The sequence below is a fragment of the Haliotis cracherodii genome, unplaced genomic scaffold (genome assembly GCF_022045235.1).
Source record: "Haliotis cracherodii isolate W230 unplaced genomic scaffold, xgHalCrac1.p SCAF_3, whole genome shotgun sequence".
Classification (NCBI taxonomy): domain Eukaryota; kingdom Metazoa; phylum Mollusca; class Gastropoda; order Lepetellida; family Haliotidae; genus Haliotis; species Haliotis cracherodii.
The window spans coordinates 13,591,431-13,612,328 of record NW_027266286.1 but is presented as its reverse complement, the minus strand read 5'-3'; the positions used below and the strand labels follow the sequence as shown (position 1 = coordinate 13,612,328).

General features: G+C 42.2%; 1 protein-coding gene across 4 annotated transcripts in view; it reads right to left on the bottom strand.

Moving 5' to 3' along the window:
* LOC139473657 (dystrophin-like) overlaps positions 1-20,898 on the bottom strand; it is a 452,560-nt gene that overhangs the window by 349,140 nt on the left and 82,522 nt on the right. For all 4 annotated transcript variants that reach the window (XM_071256342.1, XM_071256341.1, XM_071256343.1 and 1 more), the window contains 3 exons: positions 8,528-8,589; positions 8,233-8,325; positions 7,212-7,292 (listed from right to left, as the gene is read on the bottom strand). In XM_071256342.1, coding sequence (XP_071112443.1) covers positions 7,212-7,292; positions 8,233-8,325; positions 8,528-8,589 — 236 coding nt within the window. The remainder of the gene's footprint in view (positions 1-7,211; positions 7,293-8,232; positions 8,326-8,527; positions 8,590-20,898) is intronic.

Here is a 20,898-nt window from a genome sequence, read left to right as displayed (position 1 = left end):
GAAAGCTTCAGAAGACTTACCTGAAGATAAATGTTCTAAATTCATATATTGCCATATTATTGCCACTCAAAATAGGTGTTCTGTGCCAACAAGTGCCAATGGGAGATAGTAAACAATTAAGGGAGATCACTCTAACATAATAAACTCACATAATCACATTGACTCAAGATCACCCTTACTACCTTTTCTATTGACAGCTACTTTCTTGAAAATGCAGATAATGTCAGTATCTTAATCCACAAGCATAAACTGTGTCCCTTAAAGTCTGACGTCATGATGACGCAAAAACCTTTTTACTAAACTAAAATAATTCCACAAGCATGTGATGCCTGGATAACGGCTAAATTAACACTGTTTACATCTTCCTCATCGGTTTCCACAGAACCAGTTGTCATCACACAGGTGCTGAGCAATTACCAACAAAATCCCCACTAAAATCCATCACAGTTGTAGCCACAGGTAGCGAGATAAGGCAAGCCACGTCTCGGCAAGGGAGATGACTTCATTAGCCTGTCAGAACCTGCATAAACATGCTGCTGTCACACCTCTCGGTGAGAAAACCTGCAGCGTATGTAGTCAGGGTCTTACTGAAGACCTGGGGAAGACGAGGATGTTATTGTTTTGAACCTGCTGCAGAATGTGTAGTCAGGGTTAAACTGAAGAACTGGGGGAGACGAGGACGTTATTTTGTCAAACCTGCTGCAGAATGTTTCGTCAGGGTTTAACTGAAGAGTGAGTGAGTGAGTGAGTTTGGTTTTACGCCGCTTTTAGCAATATTCAAGCAATATCACGGCGGGGGACACCACAAATGGGCTTCACACATTGTACCCATGTCGGGAATCGAACCCGGGTCTTCGGCGTGTCGAGCGAACGCTTTAACCACTAGGCTACCCGACCCCCCCTTTTAACTGAAGAACTGGGGGAGATGAGGATGATATTTTGTCAAACCTTCTGCAGAATGTGTCGTCAGGGTTTAACTGAAGAACTGGGGGAGATGAGGATGATATTTTGTCAAACCTTCTGCAGAATGTGTCGTCAGGGTTTAACTGAAGACTGGGGGAGATGAGGATGATATTTTGTCAAACCTTCTGCAGAATGTGTCGTCAGGGTTTAACTGAAGAACTGGGGGAGACGAGCTAGGACATTATTTTGTCAAACCTGCTGCAGAATGTGTCGTCAGGGTTTAACTTATAAGACCTGGAGGAGATGATGTTATTTTGTCGAACCTGCTGCAGTGTGTGTAGTAAGGGTCTGACTAAGAACTGGGGGAGACGAGGATGTTATTTTGTTGAACTTGCTCCAGAATGGTAGACTGTATTGAGGGCTTCCATCATAATGAGGAGCTGCTTCCTGTAGCTATCACAGAGGAAACTTAATTTCACACAACTTGTTTTTGACATTTGTCATGATTAACGGATAAATAGTAAATGTTGACAGGACACTACAGTAATTTATTGGTAGCTTAAAGATCTTAACTTCTTTAGCTACATATCATAATCCAGTCAGAATTTTATGTATAATACTTACTATATCATGATTTATGACTGCTAATGGTTTACACTAATGTGAACTCTGTAACCATTCGGTGGTTATAAAAATACATGAGTCAGTTTTAGGTTATTTTACCAACACTGCAGAAACCCCTTGAAATGAGCGAGACTGTCAGTGTTTGCATGCTGCTCAGCCATCTTGTTGAAATATACTATGGCAGCCTCACACAGTCTGTGATCAGGTTTGGACAAGACAAACAATTCATCCATAATCTACACCACTAGGGTACATGTAGGGCTGGGACTAGTCCAAATTTACTACCCGGGTACTATTACCCGACCCTACCCGGGTACCCACTGTAGGTCTCAAGAGATGGATGCAAAATGTCCGATTGGGAAACGTTTGACCGTACTCCTGTCAAAATGTATTTAGATACAGATATAAAATGATCTGGTCATGCATAAACTGAAGTTGATTGAAGTTTTATCTTCATGCAAACATCAGAAGTCAGAAGGAATGTGTGCATTGTTGGAAAGAAATGTGAACATTTGTCACGTATAGTGTAGCCAAAGAGTTTTAGGTCATTTTTGACATTAAACAATATAATCACGTGACCAACCACGGGTCCGCCTAGTCCTGTGGGTACCCCGGTCCTACTCAGTACCCACACGACCCGAGTACCCGAGTTACCCGTCCCAGCCTTAGTACCAAGTAGTGCTGAGGGTCCCACGGTCCTACTCAGTACCCTCCCGACCCGAGTACCCGAGTTACCTGTCCCAGCCCCAGTACAATGACACTCAATCAGTAGGTTACACACTGAAAACAACTGATTCCCACTGACAGTTGATAAGGTAAAGGTATTGGGGATTTGTTCTGTCATGGAATCTCCATGGAGTTGAGAGTTGAGGCTACAGATATTTGTACCTCCTTACAGAACAGAACTTCTGAATGTGACGAAACAGCATTAACCACTAGGCTTCCCCACTGCTCTTGTCAATCACTGGATAGTGCGGTCTTAAACAACAGACAAAACACTGCCCTTGGGACCAACAGATGTTGGATTAAGGTCCCTTCATTAAAAAATGTTTTGAATTCAATTTCTGGTTCCCCTGCCATGATATCGCCAGAATATTGCTAAAAGCAGCGTAAAACCAACTCACTCACTCACTCTCTGTCATTAAGAAAGTAAATGTTGTTATATCACACAGGCAATACAATAATGCTCTGAAAATATAAGCCTGGGCCATGCATGAGCGGCAACCAAAACAAATGGGGAACAGTGACATGCCTATGTTTAACGCCACACTTGGCAATATTCCAGCTATATGAAGGCGTTCTGTATATAATTGAGTCTGGACCAGACAATCCAGTGATAGACATCATGAGCATCGATCTACGCAAATGGGATATGATGACATGCATCAACCAAGTCAGCAAGCCCGACCACCTGATCCTGTTAGTCGCCTTTTATGACAAGCATAGTCGCCTGGTACGGCAAGCATGGGTTGCTGAAGACTTATTCTACCCCGGATCTTCACGGGTCTGACAAAGAAATCCAGTCAGCAAGGCAACCCATTGGGTACTGGGGAGATATCCTGGGCCCCGTTCCACAAAGCGATCTTAGCGCTACGATTGTCGTAAGTCAGTGTTAAAGAATGGGAGTTACGATCGACTTAGCGCTAAGATCACTTTGTGAAACGGGGCCCTACACTAAAGTCACCATGGGGTAGGCTTTTTTCTTGAACAGCAGCAATTATAAGGTAGCCAGTACTTAGTTTGTGCTTGCATATAAACTAATTGCTTCAAAAAAGGATGGACTTAAAACTAAGTATGAATTTACAGAAATATACCAAAACATCTAATTGAATGTCAAAAGTCCGTTCTGAAGCAAAGAGATCAAAGAAAACCCTGTTCAGACCATAAGCGCCATGTTGAAGAGCTTCCTGTAGCACCGCCATGTCTAATTACCATCTCAATGCCACGGTACAGCAGATCGTTATGACATGCTTTGAGAGAGCTATATAGAGGAGATGCAAGCTGAGAGGCAATCCTACACTAACATCTAGTTTCTGACAAACATAAAACATGAATGTTACTCTAAGTGAGTATGGTTTTACGCCGCTTTTAGCTATCATGATTCCAGCAATATCATGATGAGGGACACCAGAAATGGGCTTCACATATTGTACCCATGTCAGGAATCGAACCCAGGGCTTCGGCGTGACGAGCGAACGCTTTAACCACTAGGCTACCTGGCCGTCCTCAAATGTTTTAACTCTAAACAAAGACATCCATTTTCTGTTTTCCCTGCAGTTATAGACTTGATACTTTTACACAATATTTGGTCCAGACCCTTTTTAAAATTGGTTTTCAAATCTGTTGACTCAATTGAAATATTAAAAAATCATATACATTTTTTTTTTAATTCAAGCGACCAGAACTAAGTAAGGACCAGATAAATGGATGAACAACTTCTTTATTACCATTAGGAGAGACGTTTCGGTGTAGGTTCTAACATCGCTATCATCTGAGTGAGTGAGTGAGTATGGTTTTAGGCCACTTTTAGCAATATTTCAGCAATATCACAGCAGGGGACACCAGAAATTGGCTTCACAAATTGTACCCAAGTCGGAAATCGAACCCGGGTCTTCAGCGTGACGAGCGAACGCTTTAACCACTAGGCTACCCGAACGCTATCAAGCAAGTAATAAGGTTGTTCATCCACGTACCTTTTTTCTTACCAAGAACTCCAAAATAAATAGATTATTTAAAATACCATCATTAAAACTTGTTGAAAAGTTATTGTAAAAACTTGAAAACACCATAATGATAAATTGCAAGGAAAATATATTTGAAAATTATTTTTTTCTATACATATATTTTTTACCTACAGATCTGAATTTTTGGGCCAAAAATCTGTGAATCGTATAAATGAAAAAATCTGTCCTTGACCAGAAACTTTGATAACACCAAATTGATATGGTGCATCTCACAATCTGCACTTGTAGTCACAAAGTCTGGCTGTCTGATCGATGAGTGGCAGGACTGTTGGTACAAATAACAGTTCCTACAAGACACGTTTCTGTAGAGCTGCAGAAATCTCCAATTCCGCATTTTTATTCTCTTTTAATGAAAAACTAAAAAGAAATTCCAGCAACTGATGAGTTCTGATCTTTACATCCCTATTCCTTATTACTGAATAATCCTGTGTATTGATGGTCTGTGCAGCTCGATTGTGCAAGGGAGTGAGTTAGAAATATTTTTACACCACAACCAGCAATCTTCCAGTGGCATATCACCAGTGTCCGAAATAACTGCTTGCCTGCCTGCCTGTGCCTGGTAACTTTTCTGTCGGGCTGCATGAGTGAGTGAGTGAGTATGGTTTTACGCTGCCTTTAGCAATATTCCAGCAATATCACGGCAGGGGACACCAGAAATGGGCTTCACACATTGTACCCATGTCGGGAATCGAACCCGGGTCCTTGGCGTGACGAGCGAACGCTTTAACCACTAGGCTACCCGACCGCCCCTCGGGCTGCATGAAATGACTGTCTGGCAGATATATTTAAGACCACTTACTCATTCAGTTTAATCATAACTCCTCGTAGATTCTCAAGTAATTGTTTGCATTATTTCTACTGAATCAAGACACAATTTGTCTCTTATGATTTGCAATTTTTCAATATCTATAGTGTCTGAATGTGGGCAGGTAACTTTGAAGATGGGCAGGCAACACTTATGGGTCACCTGCCCAACTGTCTATTTGGGTTTTAAAACTATTTCAATCACTGCATATCCCAGCTGCCTGTCATTCATCCAGTCTGGTCAGGGGGTGATGGCATGAACAGCCTCAGAACGTCATTTTTCCTATCACTTTTATTCAGTTACAATTTGTAGCCAAATTGAAGCATTGAGATCTGATTCACAATTATAGCCGTCAAATGCTACAGGTCAGTGAGTAGGACCATCAGTGGATTATCCTCACGACAATGTAGTAGCGGGCTAGCAGACTTCCATGATGAGCAGTGATACTTAGTGTATCCTGATACTTTATCATCCAAAACTGGCTCCAACAGGAGATATTGTTTCGGTGAGATCAAGCGATATCTACATTGTAGATCAGTCAGTGAGTCAGTGAGTGAGTGAGTGAGTGAGTGAGTGAGCGAGTGGGTGAGTGGGTGAGTGAGTGAGTGAGTGAGTGGGTGAGTGAGTCAGTGATTGAATTGGGTTTATGCTGCTTTGAACAGTATTCCATTCATATCCCAGCATGTCAGCTTGATGTGTGAGAAAAGACCGAAGTAATGCAGGTATCAGACATTTACCACTTTCGTGAAACCCACGATCGCAGGTATGGTGCTGGCAAACCAAGAAACATAATAGGGGGAAGCGCGATACCAACCCTCAATCATAGGCTTCTGGCATGCCAAAGGGACGCAACTCTGCACCGCAAATTGTGGCCCCTTAGAGGACCGGGCCACTCCTGCCCCCCCCATAGAACCAGTAACTTAAACTGGTTGGTTTCTGCTGTTATAACAGCCACTACCCAGAACCTCCACACCTTGAACAACCTCCACCAGAGATCCTGCTACTTAGCACCTTGTGACCTTTCCATGCTCAATAACAAAGGTCAGGAGATAATTCTCTTCCCCTTCATCTCCTCTGCCCACCCCCCTTCCTCCAGGGACCCCCCTGCTCCTCCTTCAAAGCCATAAGCCCACACCTCTGGAGGGAGCGGAGCCTCCAGGCAGAGTACTTAAGGCAGGAGATCTACATTCTTGCTAGATTGTTGTTAGAGGAGAAACGATCCCGTAGATAAAGTAACCAGTGTCTTTGGGTTCATGTGTCTTCTAGATGTTGATGGACAGAGTACAGAGTAGTTATTATAATGCGAACATGTCAGCTGAGTAGCCTAGTGGACAAAGTGTCAGCTTCTCACACTGAAGATCTGGGTTTGAATCTCCGCTTTAGTGAAATATGTATAGCCCATTTCTTTAGTCCCTCCCTTCCTTTCTCACTCACTACTTTCAAATTCATTTACTCTTTCATGGGGGCACGGGTGGCCCAGTCGTCTAAGGCGCTGCGATTCGCTGTGCAGAGTTGCGTCCTTTGGGCACGCCAGAAACCTATGATTGTGGGGTCGAATCCCGGTTCGCCCCAATTATGTTTCTAGGTTTGTCAGCACCATACCCGTGCTCGTGGGTTTCACCGAAGTGGTAAACATCTGAGATCTGCATCACTTCGGGCTTTCCTCCCACATTAAGCTGACACGCCATGATATAACTGGAATACTGTTGAAAGCGGCGTTAAACCCAACTCACTAACTCACTCACTCTTTCATGTCAAAATAGAGGGAGAGTCCAAAGTGATGCAGGACTCCTAATTAGACTTTTACAACAGAGGTGAAACCTACGAACACAGGCATATTGCTGACAAACAAAAATAGGAAAGGACAATTATGGGAATCAAACCCACAATTATAAATTTCTGGCACATCTATAGGGTGTAGCTTTTCACAGTGGATAACAGCACCTTAGATGACCAGACCATCCCACCTCTCAAATTGATGTTGAAGTTCTGACTGTGTTAAGTAAGTAAGTGACCTGTTCTCACATGAAACAGGTTTGATGAAAACAACTCCAGCCTTTTAGCCGAGTGGAACAAGCATCTGCCCCTCCCCACGGTTACCCCGATATTTACATCATCTGCCAAGCAGTACTCACATTATAATTATGCTCCAGCACTTCCAAGGCCCGGTTTACATTGTTGATGTGGTGAACCCTCAGACGACCCTTCTCCCGCTTCTGTAACACACCCAACATCCGCAGTCACAACGCTGAAAGCATCTTGGAACACATGTATTCAATCTAGGTATTGGTAACTGACTGATTCAAAAAAAATACTAACTGTACAAAACAAAGCAGAGGATAAGGTACATCACAATTAGTGGTAACACATCTATCTTCTCATTCCTAGCTCCTTGTCTGTCCTTGTGCCCTAATAATGCAGACAATCCTTGTGCCCTAATCATGCAGTTAATCCTTGTCTCTTAATCACACAGTCAACCATTGCCCTGGCTTACTGATCCCCCTCCCCAAGAACCTGGGCCCCGTTCCACAAAGTGATCTTAGCGCTACGATTGTCGTAAGTCAGTGTTAAAGAATGGGAGTTAAGATCGACATAGCGCTAAGATCACTTTGTGCAACGGGGCCCATGTCTTACCAGAGTCTTGCATCCTAATCACACAATCAACCATTGCCCTGAGCTACTGAACTGATCCCACAAGAACCAGGTCTTACCAGTGTCTTGCATCCTATTCACACAGTCAACCATTGCCCTGAGCTACTGAACTGATCCCCCCCAAGAACCAGGTCTTACCAGAGTCTTGCATCCTAATCACACAGTCAACCATTGCCCTTAGCTACTGAACCAATCCCCCCAAGAACCAGTGTCTTGCATCTTAATCACACAGTCAACCATTGCCCTAAGCTACTGAACTGATCCCACAAGAACCAGGTCTTACCAGTGTCTTGCATCCTAATCACACAGTCAACCATTGCCCTGAGCTACTGAACTGATCCCCCCCAGGAACCAGGTCTTACCAGTGTCTTGCCTCCTAATCACACAGTCAACCATTGCCCTTAGCTACTGAACCAATCCCCCCAAGAACCAGTGTCTTGCGTCCTAATCACACAGTCAACCATCGCCCTCAGCTCACTGATTCCCCCAAGAACCAAATCTCACCAGTGTCCTGCCGCTGAGCACCTCCAGGAGAGACAGGAGGATGGTGCCATCTTTCAGATCCTCGAACAGATCACTTATCACAGATCGATGGGCCTGAAACAAGTAAGTCCACATGTAACTTGACATACCATACCTAGTGACTCCATGTACACCAATTAATGTATAGTTCAAATTTTGCATCTACCATTAACAGTACATTGTAATTTCTACCAGATTATTTCCGAAATGTTTTGGACAACATGTCAAATTGTCTTGAAAAACAGAAACTGTGTCTAATGAGTAAGTGTCAACTTACTTTTGATAGCTGCGAGTTTATCCATTTTGTGAAGGTTTTCCTTTGGACATCCTCCCTCTCATCTGAAACAAACAGGACATGGTTTAAAATGAAGGCTTGTCAATATCACAGGTGCATCGTTGCATTCTGGGAATGTCCCAATCAGGTGTCGAGCAGTATATGTTTCAGGCTTTTAACAGGGAACATGTTGTCAAGTCCACCATTGTCAGAGGTATGGAGTCAACATAGACTAACATTTAGCCTCGGAAATTAAAATACTTTAAAATTCTTAATTCATAAAACTGTCCTGTAATATATAAGAGATTATCGCTTCAGTTCAGATAACACTGGAGTAACCTGGGCATGCTAAACTATCAAAGGTTTGCATTGATGTTTTGGGACATCTTTGTCTGAGGGTCTGGATGAGAGAATATGATGCACCCTTTATGCAGGTTTCAACATTGCTATCTTCTTTTTTACAGTTATGACTAGTGGTGGGACGCTACACCGATGCATCAGTGCGGTTTTTTAAAAGTAAAAGATTTTGATTCTTGCCTTAAATGTTTATACTAAACACTAATTAGTAGTGAAAGTTAATTGGGAAAACGTAAATATTTTCCTCCACTGCGCCATACTTGACACTGTCAACTGTAAATCGTCTGTGTGCCAGGTATTTGGCCATCCTGTCTATGAAGAAGATGGCTTACGGACCACAGATAAGTGCACATGCAAGTATCGTGATATGAACTTTGGGACAGGGGACCTATTCTACACAGGAGAGCAGTGATGAACTTGTGTAGTGGGGACCTATTCTACACAAGAGAGCAGTGATGAACTTAGGTATAGGGCACCTATTCTATACTGGCATTCAGACTTCAACATTACAAATCAACTTTCTTAGTCAAATCCAAAACACCTAGGCAAAATACAAGATACACAATGAAAATACTCTCGTAACTTGAAATCAAAGTCCAGGTTACAGATCATGGCATTCCAGTCTGAATGGGCAGCTACAAGCCTCGATAACTCTGTACAGATTACAAGAATAGCATTCGCACCTCCCACTTCTGAATAACCCCAACATCATGTGTCAATTAGAACTGAATAAATTGAAATACGGTGACGGTTCTTATGCTATCTATACATAGACAAACACCATAAACTACACTGGAAACAATTTCTGCCAGTTTAAGATAAGCCCAAATCCCCTCCACCTTCCCCTGCCTCCATCCAGACCAGTTGTTGACAATATTGGCGACACTGCCACCATAACTGATGATTTGTAAGTGAGCATCTATTTCATGGCAGAGACATCTTTAATCTGAAGGCCATGTGAGAATTTAGGGGACGGGTAGGTCCCCAGTACTCCAAGTTTGTCTCCCTGTAGCAATTAAGGGACAAAATAGGTCCCCAGTACTCCAAGATTGTCTCCCTGTAGCAATTAAGGGGCAGAATAGGTCCACACTACCCTAGCCCTATCATAAGACCTAACTAAAATGAGGATACACCAAGACAGCTTGTAAATCATTGACTTTGTTCCATGCAAACCAGTGGTCGATAGCATGATCAACAATCCATGCACTCAGGATCCAATGACACAAAAAGATCAAACCAGGTCACACACTGTTAAAAAGTCAATACAGCGCACACATGTACTGGAGTGCTACCATAAGATGAGAATAGTGTTGATGACAGATCGGCAGGGAACAGCACGTTCTCTCCTTACAGCTGTCAGTGCTGGATGTAAGGTAAGGATATCTTAAGCTATTTCACTTATTTCAGTCACCACTCCTTCACCCTTGATTCCCTGCAAACACTCAGCACTACATCTGTATAGAAGTTGCTGTGGTGGGAACACCCTGCATCGTGACTTTAGTGAGTGAGTGAGTGAGTGAGTGAGTTGTGTTTAACGCTGCTTTTAACAGTATTCCAGTTATATCGCGGCGTGTCAGCTTAATGTGGGAGGAAAGCCCGAAGTGATGCAGGTCTCAGACGCTTATCACTTCGGTAAAACCCACAAGCAAGGGTATGGTGCTGACAAACCTTGAAACATAATCAAACCCACAATCATAGGTTTCTGGCGTGTCCAAGGGACGCAACTCTGCACAGCGAATTGCAAATCACGGTGCCTTAGACGACTGGGCCACCCGTGCGCCGCTGCCCTGCCCCCCTCCCATGTACATCTTACATCAACATGTAAGAGCAGGACTACATCTGGGAATACTTCACAGGGCATGTAAATTAGAGTCTGGCTGCCTTGAAATGTTAAGTGACATTAGCCATTCATAACAACATCATGAGCAGGTCTATTTTGAGGTATACTTCTAAGATATGATTTTTTTGCTGTATGTTATCATTGTAAGGACTAGTGGACTAAAACAGTTAGTTTCTGTCGCTGAAATGGGAGCAGAATCCGCAGGTCCTCATGTGTGCAAGGCTCCACTTGTGGTAATGACGTTCCCAGAAGCATCAGACTACTTGTATTATTTCTGTCACTGAGAATTTTCAACTACCTTCACATTCATCAGGGACATGTCTTGTAACATCTTCCCGAGGCAGGGGAGTTAACTGACTATAAAAGTCCAGTTTCCACCCTTGCCGAACTAGGCTGGTATTATGGAGTTACAATTTGGCTGGACTAACGAGTCGGTGCATAATTCAATCAAAATCGTGCAATGAAATCGTAATCCGGTTCATAAACTGTCATGCAGATTTCGGTCGATTGAAGGATTTGCAAAACATGTCGACCGCCAACTCATTGTCAACAGATATTTTCTAAATCTTTTCATGTTTTTAATCAAGGTGCTCATGTGATTTGATGCATGTCCTGATGTAAGACTCATTTTCTCACAATACAGATCTTGATTATCAATCAGATCATCTTGACTGGATGCCGCCGTTTTGTTTGAAGCAAATACAAGTGATACGAGAGGTGGAATCTGATTGGTCCATAGGAGAGGCATGGAAGGGACATAACTTGTTATAGCCACAGGTGGCGCTATGATCGAGCCCAGGAATTCCAGCCTAGTTGGGCAAATGGTGGAAACTGGACTTTTAAAGTCAGTTAACTGTCTTGCCTTGGGAAGATGGTCTTGTAAGTGTGGCATACATAGCTTCTGAACTGTCTCAAGCCTGAGTGAGTGAGTGAGTAAGTATGGTTTTATGCCGCTTTTAGCAATATTCCAGCAATATCACGGCGGGGGACACCAGAAATGGGCTTCACACATTGTACCCATGTTGGGAATCGAACCCGGGTCTTTGGTGTGACAAGCAAATGCTTTAACCACAAGGCTACCTGACCACCCCGTCTCAAGCCTGAGCAACAATCAGCCGAGGGAACTATACTCAGGCTGAGTCGGGCTGTTAGGTCATTGTTGGCTCAGGTGCTACAGAATACCTCATATACTACAGCAATATGTACGGGACGACGATTCTATTTCTATTTTTACTAAATGCTTGAAACATGTTTTAGTGTGGCAGTCAAGACATTTTGTCGCATGTGCCTTCATATAGTCCTGTTCTGTAGGGAAGTAACCTGGATACATTTCTGTAGTACCTGTGCCGACAACGACCTCAACAGCTTTAGATGGCTGGAAACATCTGAGAAATTACAATATCTACAAAATATTTTAACTGTGCCAGCGACCGTATATTGTTTAACTGGTCAGTCAGCTATTATCCAGCACAAGTCTATGGGGCAATAATTATTAGTTTAAATAATAATTTCTAGATTATATAAATGATAACAACATGTTGTCCCTAGAAGACACTGGAGTTATAACTGTCTGCATATCTAGACTTGCCTTCTGGGAGGCTAGAATTACCACACATCCATGGACTTTTATTTCAGTACAGCCTTGGAGCAAGGCTAAGGCTTCAAGGCAATTTCACAAAAAATATCACCTGGATAATGTTTCATAATGAATGGAAATAGAAATCTACACGCTCAAAACTCAAGAATAAGAGGAGCCATGATGGGGAAGGGGCGGGGAGACCCAGCTACCAGCGTGACCTTGATGACCTTGATGACACGCGAGGATTAAGTGTCAATCCCGACAATTACATCAGGGTGACTCCTGCAGAGACTTTAATACCTCTGTCTGTCCCTTGATTACTTTTTTCCCTCACTAATCTAATCAGCACCTGACAATCTCCTTGTGGACTTTCCATATCAGCCTTAACTTTAGAAACCACATTAACTCAACGCTCCAATAATCAATGCTTTTGCAAGCTGAAAATCAAAATACACCATAAATCTTGAAATTATGGTTTTCAATATTTAAATTCTTACAATGATCAATTCATATCAATGGTGAATCACTTATCAAAATATATTTCAAGAAATGTTCAGATTATTTCATTTCAAATAACCTCACATTAATCCCGCCAGAATTATAATCAGCATGTGGTCTTGAAAAAATGACCTGTTCTATCAGTTTTTAAAATACCTGAGCGACAGTCCAAGATGGTCTATTAGCTGACAGATGGACGGGAGTTTTATAAAGTTTACAATCCACCAATTTATTGTTGTTTTCTGAGTGAGTGAGTATGGTTTTACGCCGCTTTTAGCAATATTCCAGCCATGTCACGGCGGGGGACACCAAAAATGGGCTTCACACATTGTACCCATGTCGGAAATCGAACCCGAGTCTTCAGCGTGACGAGCCAACGCTTTAACCACTAGGCTACCCGACTGCCCCTGTTGTTTTCTGGGGCCTAACTATAAACAGTACTATTCTTATGTTTACCCTTTGTTTACCCTTATTACTTTTGTTCGTTTGTCTAGAAAATTCTGACATGGCAACATTTTATCTGGTCTCGTAACTTTGCAATGTTATTGCCAGTCCAGTTGTCTGACTGAAAGTTTGGGGAACTTTATACACTGGTTCTGTCCCCAAATCTGTCACCTGAACATACACAAGGGAAGCCAGCTGACAGGAAATCATAACACAGGCAGTCAAATCTAGCCATCTAGCCTCACATCACAGCTGAAACTAGCTACTTTCGGTCACTGGTTTGCCCTGTGTACTGACAGACACCTTGATTTAGCTGGCACATTGCTGACTGTGGTGGTATTCAAGGTTCACTTCCTCACCATCTTCCTGAGGCAAGGGTGTTAACTTATCACAAGAGTCCAGTTTCCACCCTTGCCGAACTAGGCTGGAATTTCTGGGCTCAATCATAGCACCACCAGTGGCTATTATGATTTATGTCCCTTCTATGTCTCTCCTATGGACCAATCAGATTCCACCTCTCATGTCACTTGCATTTGCTTCCAACAAAATGGCGGCGCCCAGTTAAGACAATCTGATCGATAATCAAGATCTATGTTGTAATAAAATGGGTTTTACCTCGTGAAGTGCATCAATAATTTGAGCACCTTGATCAAAGGCATGAAAAAATTTGGAAAATATCTGTCGACACCCAATAGACAGTACACATGCTTTGAAAATGCTGCATTGAACGGAAATCTGCACGATGAAATCCATGTTGTTTATGAACTGGATGTCTAGTTCGTTGCACAATTTTGATTGGACTATGCATAGAGTAGGTAGTCCTGCCAAACTGTAACACTGTAATTCCAGCCTAGTTCGCTAATGGTAGAAACTGTACTTTTACAGTCAGTTAATTCCCTTGCATTGGGAAGATGCTCCCATGTATGCATTTCAACTTCTGTTTAAATTCAGAAAAAAATCAGAGGTGCCTATTAATATGTTTTTATATGCTCTGGGATCTGTAGGAGAGAATATCCATAATGACGCCATGCACATTTGGTGCAAATTAAACTTGGCAGATTGGCAAGAATGAAATAATGTCCTTAGCTGTGGACCTTTGTGGTTATCTAAACATAATATGGCCTATTGCTGATCCCGGTCAAAATAGGTCCCCAACAACCTAAGTCCCCTAGTTGTAAAATGTGCCTTAATTGATGAAGTCAGGTGACTTGGTTGGCAGCGTATCAGAACCCCAACAGCATGGATCATTGCTCATAATATCAATCACTGGTTTGTCTTGTCTAGACTTGGTTATCACTGAGAATAGCTGGAACACTGCTGAGTGCAGCATTAAACAAAAAAAAACAAAAAAAAAACATATGGATATCAAGTGAATTATTTTGATTTGTCAAAGGCAATTTATTCCAATTTGAAACCTCTGATTGGTGAATGGTAACTCTGATTGGCAAGTGCATGGTATATAAAATCTTTATCCCTTCTCCAATGAGAAAACCGACACTCATAACTTCATATCTAAAATCTTCAAAGTAGGGCACCACAAATTTGGAAATGCTTTGATGTTGAATACATTAGAGGAGTCATATCTCTAGGATAAACACTCTGTTGAACAAAGCAAACAGGTAATGTCCTTATCTCCTTCAAATATAAGTGCTAACGCATATGCTTTATCATGCATTGGGAAGAATGTCACAGACAATGTAGTCCCATGTCAAAGATTTACTCAACAAACAAAATTTATTTTCAAAATATTTTCATCAGCAAAAGGCAAACAAGATGTTTAGCAATATTTGCTCACTATAACTACCATATTCGACGTAATAAGCACCCCACTCTAATAAGCGCCCACGGCGATATTTGCTAAAATATTGGCAAGTGAACAATCCCGATCAGCGCCCCTTCCGATTGATCAATGTACACTAGACTTATTTGTTCGTGTATAATACGCACTCGTGTGTTATATCACCCTTAATTATGGGCAGTTAAATTCTTGAAAAATATATCTCTTGTATGTAAACATTTCAGGCTGTTAGCATAAACCACGAAATTTATGATCTTTTAACTCAAAATAATATTCTTATAAGCACCCCCTATTTATAATTTTGAGAGCACCCTGGGCGCTTATTACGTTGAATACGGTAAATCACAAACAAAATATATTGGGTAACGTCATCTGTATATTTGTACATATCTATGACTTGTGTAGCACCTTGACCATACATAGTGTATGGAATTTAGCATGATTCAAATACATTCATTATTATTTTAATAACAGTCTGAATAGAATGATAGTCAGTTTCACAGCATACTAGATTATCACGATATCAAATGTGTCAAAAAATATCATGACACAGACATCAAAAACTGTATCGAATGTCATCACTGCAGTGGACTGTTAGTGCTGTGTGTCTGGCTACAATGTTAATTCCAGCGCCTCTTATTTACTCTGTACATTGTCCACATACTGCTGACTCAACTAAAGCAATACCAACTGTATTTGTTTATCAACAACATCCAAGTAAAACAATATTTGCTGACGCCTTCAATGTAGAACATTTGACTTGAGCACTTGTCAAAGCCTAATGTCTGAACACCCCTTCAAAGACACCACCATCAACATATATATAGCACACTTTCTCTGGCATCCCTTTAAATAGCAACTAAGTGTTTAGTTTCTACCCATTAGAAGTCAGATAGCAGGAGTCAAACAGATTAGCCTGTCAGTCAAACATGGCGGACTGGCTTGTCGGAATGTTGGAGAGTTTACACCTCCAGTACATAGGTCATATACCTATAGGGACAGGTCCCCAGTAACCTATGCTTGTCTACAAGGTGACTAAATGGATTAGGCTTGGTGACTTGCATGCTGTCACAAACCCTGTGGTGGATCGTTTCTCTTTACATTAATCACATGTTTGTCTGGTCAGGCAAGATTATTTACAGGCCATCATCACATAGCTGGAATATTGCTGAGTGTGGTGTCACACAACAAACAAGTTACCCACTTGCCAAGGATTCAGGACCTGGACAATCTGGTTATTCCGGAGTTGAAGGTCACAGGCAGCAAGGTCATAGTTAATAAAGGTGTTGAAATTATTGATGTATCGCAACCTGACCATAATGCATTGATGGCAAGTTCCAGTTAACATTAATACCATTCTAGTGATGGCAAGCTCCAGTTAACATCAATACCATTCTAGTGATGGCAATTTCCAGTTAACAGCAATACCATTCTAGTGATGGCAATTTCCAGTTAACATCAATACCATTCTAGTGATGGCAATTTCCAGTTAACATCAATACCATTCTAGTGATGGCAAGCTCCAGTTAACATCAATACCATTTTAGTGATGGCAAGCTCCAGTTAATATCAATACCATTCTAGTGATGGCAAGTTCCAGTTAACATCAATACCATTTTAGTGATGGCAAGTTCCAGTTAACATCAATACCATTCTAGTGATGGCAAGTTCCAGTTAACATCAATACCATTCTAGTGATGGCAAGTTCCAGTTAACATCAATACCATTCTAGACTATCAACATAAGCAACAAAGTAAAAGAAATTAAAGAACAATGTTGAGCAGATTAAGCAACTGCGTCCTGTGTTTTCAGGATCTGACAAGTGGACCGACCAACGGTCTGAGGTGAGGCTTTATGGTATGAGTGTGAGTTTATGTTCCTTGTGGAATGTACAAAGGTGATGAGAGGTGGCACGTGAGCAATTACTGTCGGTCCAAGATCAGTTACACTACATCATGAGATGCTAGAGAACGGACTACACACATCCCCAACACCACAATCAGTGGTTGGGAGAGATCCCGGTAATACCACATCATCAAGTGCTGGAGAAGACAGGAATGTACACCACCCTCACACAACATCATCAGGTGTTGGAGGAAAACTGACCACCACATCATCAGGTGTTGGAGGAAAACTGACCACCACATCATCAGGTGTTGGAGGAAAACTGACCACCACATCATCAGATGTTGGAGGAAAACTGACCACCACATCATCAGGTGTTGGAGGAAAACTGACCACCACATCATCAGATGTTGGAGGAAAACTGACCACCACATCATCAGATGCTGGAGGAAAACTGACCACCACATCATCAGGTGTTGGAGGAAAACTGACCACCACATCATCAGATGTTGGAGGAAAACTGACCACCACATCATCAGGTGTTGGAGGAAAACTGACCACCACATCATCACATAACCACTAGGCTACCCGACCCCCCTTTATGTCCTAGTAAGAAGCATAAGGAATGAAACAGCATTGCCAGTTTGACTGCTGAAGTCTATTTCCAGCCCTAAGACCTGCATCACTTTAGGATTTCCTCCATCATTAAGCTGCCATGCCGTCATGTAACTGAAAAAGCATCCTTAAACCAAACTCATTTAATTCCTCTCCTCCTTCTCCAACCTTCTGCCCCTACCAACATATGTAAAATGACATGCCTATATCTCACACTGGGCACTAATGGTGTAATTCGGTCTTCATTTGACTTGTCAATGACACATCATGACAGGGCCTGGGCTAACACACTCTGACCATCAAAACCTAATGCCAGCAATCATCTACGATATGGATCCTTGTCAGTATGATTCTGCCAACATGTCGTGCAACAAAATATGCACTGTGAAATATGAAAGATAACAGGATGTTGTTTCTGAGTTTTCCAGCAGATATATGTCAGCCGCCCACAGCTATGGCAGAAAATGAGAATCCCATCAAGTAAGCAATTATATTACGTAGATGCAACTTTTTCAATAAATGGTGCCTGTTGTAATCTTGTGGTTATTAATTTCATGTGGTTTCCTGTTTACCAGGGCAAAAGTTGGTGAAGGGTCATAATTGAGTGAAGATGTAATGCACTGGACTACCGAAGATGTCAGCCCAACCACTCTTATCATTAGACTTAGAATTGTGTTTGTTTTGTTGCTTATGTTTTACACAAATATAACCTCATCCTCATATATTTCAGCATGAGTGAGTGAGTGAGTGAGTGAGTGAGTGAGTGAGTGAGTGAGTGAGTGAGTGAGTGAGTGAGAGAACACTATTTTGAATAACATGTCAGCTTAATGTGAGAGGAAAGCCTGAATGGATGCAGGTCTCAGCTGTTTATCTTTTTGGTGAAACCCACTAGCATGGGTTTGGTGCTGACAAACCAAGGCGAATTGGGATTCGAACTGACCACAGCTAGGATTCAGGCTTGTCCAAGAGACGCACCTCTACAGTGACATTTCAGCCTTAATTACAATGTAAACATGTCAAGGTAAGATGTAACCCATTTTCAGAGGCCTGGGTATGTACAAGTAGAGGTCATAATAATCTACCTGACTGCCACAATTGTTGACATTCCAGGGTACAGGAAAGATCTACCACACACAGAAATATGTCACACTTCTGAAAACCGGGCACAAAGTGCTAGTATAGATCAGACTTCAACCTGTCCACAAATACCTCACTTGTCTGGAAATCCTGTAATCTGGACATATTCCATTTGGGGACGTTTACATTCAATTTAAGGGACATCAACATGTTCTCATGATTTGCTAATCCAGAAAGATGTTAATCTGGATTACTTCTCTGTGAAGGTGCCGTCCAATCCGGGTTGACAAAGTTTCACTGAAAAGTCTTTCAGCAAACTAGGAACACGTCTCTGTTCCTGTTTACAAACTTTCCACCACGGCTGCCATGGATATCAACAATGAGTCTATTTCCAAATAGCATGCGAGGGATAGATAAACACAACCAACAGTAACCAATCTGCCTCAACCACCATTAGTTCAACAACAGACAAAACACAAACATGATTAACCTCCCGTACACAGGTACTGCATGTAGGAAATACGCATGGTAACTGGGACATTACGGAAGAAAGAGATCAGAGTTTCTGTAGGAAGTACTTTAAAGGATTGCTCACTGCACTCAATCAATGCTGCCTACAGCGATGGAGTAATAGCAACGAGGGCTGCCAATTAGGGTAAGGCCCTGCACAGGTCAACAGAGGATAGAATCTGGGCTAACTTGCATGAGGGCAATATATGGATCGATAGCATTTATGTGTTGAAGATTTCATCTTATTTGATGGAATCTTGGAAATATATTGATCCTTAAGCGTTTTACCACCATTGTTGAGATGTTGATAGTGTTTATTATATTGGCTATGTTCATGCATCTTACTTTATTTCCAGTGGAAAAAATCTTTATTAACTCAGTCACAGGGATCAGTTCAATTCACAAAGTAAACTCGGTGTAAGATTGTGTTTGAAGAGGAAATAACCAGAACTTAACTGAAATGAAGTGAAAGCTCAGTGGGCCAAGTGTTAGCTTTTCATGGACACGTCTGGTTTGAATCTCAATAGTGTTTTACTAGATGTAATCAGTATTTCAGACTGGAATTCCTCCCAACCCAAGAACAATCAACCATGGAGATTGCATGAACATCAATCAGTTTCTTTGCAAGTCAGCAGTACTTGAGCAATGTAATGGGGGCATGTATGTATCATCCGAGTCTGGATCAGCTAAACCTGTGATACAAAGTATGGGGTATGATGACACACAGTCAACACAATGGCTAAAGTCACCTGAGCATCTGATCCATTTGGGAGACTCTTACAAGAAGCCTAGTTCATCGGGGTGTGATGTGTATACTCCAATGCAGCCAGGTCATGCATGGAGTTGGCGGGGGTCTCACTGTCAGCACTGTGTGAGCAGCCATCACTGTCCACCATCTACCAATGTATATCCAGACCTTGTGGCTAGCAGATTGTAATAATGCTCTCTCCAAGATCCTTTCTGTGTCTACCTTTTGTATCATGCATATTTCTACCCTCCTCCATCAACTTCCTTCAACACCAGACCCAGAAGAAGACAACCAATCTGTCCCACCTCAATCCACTTCCTTCAACACCACATCCAGAAGAAGACAACCAATCTGTCCCATTGCAACCCACATCTTTCAACACCAAGCCCAGAAGAAGACAACCAATCTGTCCCACCTCAATCCACTTCCTTCAACACCAGACCCAGAAGAAGACAACCAATCCCTGTCCCAACGCAAACCATTTCCTTCAACACCAAGCCCAGAAGAAGACAACCAATCTGTCCCACCTCAATCCACTTCCTTCAACACCACATCCAGAAGAAGACAACCAATCTGTCCCATTGCAACCCACATCTTTCAACACCAAGCCTAGAAGAAGACAACCAATCTGCCCACCTCAAACCACTTCCTTCAACACCACATCCAGAAGAAGACAACCAATCTGTCCCATTGCAACCCACATCTTTCAACACCAAGCCCAGAAGAAGACAACCAATCTGCCCACCTCAAACCACTTCCTTCAACACCACATCCAGAAGAAGACAACCAATCTGTCCCATTGCAACCCACATCTTTCAACACCAAGCCTAGAAGAAGACAACCAATCTGCCCACCTCAATCCACTTCCTTCAACACCACATCCAGAAGAAGACAACCAATCTGTCCCATTGCAACCCACATCTTTCAACACCAAGCCCAGAAGAAGACAACCAATCTGTCCCACCTCAATCCTCTTCCTTCAACACGACCCAGAAGAAGACAACCAATCTGTCCCATTGCAATCCACTTCCTTCAACACCAGACCCAGAAGAAGACAACCAAT